General features: G+C 50.1%; 1 protein-coding gene across 1 annotated transcript; it reads right to left on the reverse strand.

The window, feature by feature from the left end:
• Positions 1-1,797: 1,797 nt before the first annotated feature.
• On the reverse strand, positions 1,798-2,313 carry LOC135821622 (ice nucleation protein InaU-like). Its single transcript, XM_065334619.1, has one exon. The coding sequence runs from the start codon at positions 2,311-2,313 to the stop codon at positions 1,798-1,800; it is 516 nt and encodes a 171-aa protein (XP_065190691.1).
• Positions 2,314-3,381: the final 1,068 nt, after the last annotated feature.

The raw sequence follows: 3,381 nt of genomic DNA on the forward strand, positions 1-3,381 counted from the left end.
ACAATGCCTTACGACAAAAATCTTGGCGTTCGATTATTCAATTTTGCTACTTTTATAGTATTCTTCACTAGTTTGAGGGAAACACACAAACGGGAAACGTCTGAAGAAAAAATTGACTGTCACCACCAGGACTCGAACCAGGGACCCTCGCTTGTAGCCAGCGATGCTCTAGCCACTGACTTGTAGTATTCAAGGTATTTTCCTGTATGTATGCCATCACAACCCATGCTCTATAAATAATGGTCTGTTGTGTCACAACCCATACCCAATATAGTCCGTAGTAGTCTGCAGTATCAATATCCCTACCCTAATAGTACTACTGTATTACCTACTAGTATCTTGCACGATTTCAAATCATGTTTGGTAGAATTAATCATGAATTCCTTTGTTTGTGGATGCATTGAATTGTACTGTTGCGCGTAGCATTATTATACAGCCACATCATTCTTACTATTTCCACACCTGCATGTCTGTTCCCACACACACACACACCTCCTCAGGGATCAGTGCACAACACTACACACTCAGTGATTACTACACAATGTGGCCAGCGGGGAGCGAGGTGGAGCGGCACATACCCGGCCGATGACTAGTGCAACAGCCAAGCAGTGGCGGCAACTGGTGGCTGGAGCCAACCAGACTATCAACCACAACAAACACTAAACAATTTTCGACCCTCATGCCACACTATATTCATATTTTCACAATACTTCATTTCTCTCACTCAAATTCTATTATATTCACATTCTTAGTTAGGGTAGCTAGGCATAGATCAGGGCAAGGTAAGAGCCCTGTAGGTCATCTCTTCTACATCCAACCAGCGCTACGACCAACCAGCGCTACGGCGTCAAGTCATCGGGCCTACCATTGGTAAATATGTTGTTATGTACTGCATGCTTGGTGTATTGTACAACACCATGTTGTTTAGTAACCGTGTCTGTTACTTGTACTATCCCCATACAACAGTGGCTGTCACAGGCTGCTGTTGTGTGGGTGTATGTAACTAAACAATTGTGTCATGCTCATTCATTCCTACTCAGGTAGGTTCAAGCACTCCATGGACACCATGACAGCCTCGCTCACGCCCGTCTCTCTGGTAACGTATATTTGGGTGGTACGTATGTAGACATTGGTAGGGTATGCATTCTGCTGTTTAGGCTTGCTAGTTCCCCATGTGACAATAGCCGTCGATGGCTGCTGTCACATGGGTGTATGCTTCTAATCCATTGTGTGAAGCTGTCTATTTTTCCTCACTGCGGCTAGACATGCAAGGCCAAGGGACCAAGATCCGCCACAGCATGGCTAAGTATAAGCCATTCGCCTGGTACGTTATCCCAGCTGGTTTCTGCATGCTACAATTGTCTAATTCTGGCTTGCGGAGTAGGTGATAGGGACATGGCCAGAGTATGTGTTTTGGACATGTCGCTCAGTTGTACATGGGGTGTTGAGGTTACTGATGAGGAGCAGAGTTTACACGCAGTTGCTTGCTACTGGCAGGTGTGTTGGGTCGGTGAATGTGTGGCTAATACAAAACGGATGAATTCTGAAATGGAGCAATCAATGCCAATTGCAGTCATTTTCCAGCTGTTTGTTGCTGCACAGTCATTCTTTATCCCTTTGTATTCGCGACATGTGCACCAGTTTGATTCCCCTGTCCATAGCCGGTGAGTGTAGGACTGCTTTGCAACTTGTTTGTGGCTGATGATCACATGTACAAAGGGAGTTACATGCCTTGACCACATCTCAGACCATGCCGCTTACTCTTCTACTGTGCTGGCCAGAAAGTTCTTATGTGCTTTACAACTGTGATAAGAGCATAGCTAAACAATAACTGTTTGCTTCATAACTGCTCATGTAGATCATCTCAACCACTATCAGTTCAGTCGCTACAACAATGCCGGCCACCTCGCTACTACCGATGCCGGCCACCTCGCTACTACCGACGCCGGCCACCTCGCTACTACCGACGCCGGCCACCTCGCTACCACCGACGCCGGCCACCTCGCTACTACCGACGCCGGCCACCTCGCTACCACCGACGCCGGCCACCTCGCTACCACCGATGCCGGCCACCTCGCTACTACCGACGCCGGCCACCTCGCTACTACCGACGCCGGCCACCTCGCTACTACCGACGCCGGCCACCTCGCTACTACCGACGCCGGCCACCTCGCTACTACCGATGCTGGCCAGCTCGCTACCACCGATGCCGGCCACCTCGCTACCACCGATGCCGGCCACCTCGCTACCACCGACGCCGGCCACCTCGCTACTACCGACGCCGGCCACCTCGCTTATACCGATGCCAGCCATAACGCTACTACCGATTCCGGCCAGCTTGATGCCATACACGCTCGACCACTTCGCTACTACCGATGCCGGATGCTTTGCTACTAGCGGCATCAGCCAGCTCGGTACTATCAGCGCTGTAAATTGCTACTACCGGCATCGACTGATCACTACAGCTGTGTGACCATCACGCTAATACCACTGCAGTCAACACCAGCCATCGCATGACTGCTCACTTCGTGTGTGTCACAATGATGCCGGCACCGTCAATATCTACTCTGAAGATGTCAGTCGCACTGTTACTACTGATGAGAAGCTGTCTTTCTCATCGTGTGGGTTCGATGCAGCTTGGCATTGCCTTCATCACCAGCTCTTAAAAAAGGTAAAGCATTCTCTGTTGCCCATGTGGTGCGGACTTGGAAGGCAATTGCATGAACTTGCACAGGGGTGTAGCTGGTCCCCCTTCTAGTGGGGTGCACGCCGCATCCAATGTATGTGTAGGATGGCTGGTGCATGTCATTCATGGTCATGAGGTGCATGCTGAGCCTAGGTCGAAACCTTCAGGGGTGCACTCCTCCCCCCCCCCCCCCCATGCCCTGTGCGAGCTAAGCGCATGTTGCACGTTGGACCCTGGTTAGCACTAGGCCCAGGATCCAAAGAGGGTAACTGTACGCTGGCTGGAGGGTAACAATTAGAATCGACACTCTGAGCCCTGATACCATGATTCCGAGTGAGCAGGGAACTACTGGCACTCAGAAATGTATGCTTCTCAATAGTGCGAAGCCTCCACTGAGTTCTCAAAGAAAGCAATGTAAATATTTTTTGAGGGACCCATTCTAGGGAGCATACACGTCTTAGAAGACCTGTATCCACAGCAATCAGCCCCTACAGCCCCTAATACCCTTGCATGGTTTTTGCCGTTGGAGATTCGAACCCACCTGGGGTTTGTTGTGATGGCATACATGCGGTCGGATGCGCCTTTCACTGATAGACGTGTTGACTGCTGCAGCACACTCCAAGCGTGACGTCCAGATTGTGTAACGAAATTGCATTTCAATAATTCGTAGATGTATTAGCCCGCATGCACAGGTT

The sequence above is a fragment of the Sycon ciliatum genome, chromosome 7 (assembly GCF_964019385.1).
Source record: "Sycon ciliatum chromosome 7, ocSycCili1.1, whole genome shotgun sequence".
Taxonomy (NCBI): Eukaryota; Metazoa; Porifera; class Calcarea; order Leucosolenida; family Sycettidae; genus Sycon; species Sycon ciliatum.

Excerpts from the sequence above, each read along its gene's own strand:
- LOC135821622 (XM_065334619.1), bottom strand. The coding sequence starts at position 2,313 with ATGGCTGGCATCGGTATAAGCGAGGTGGCCGGCGTCGGTAGTAGCGAG.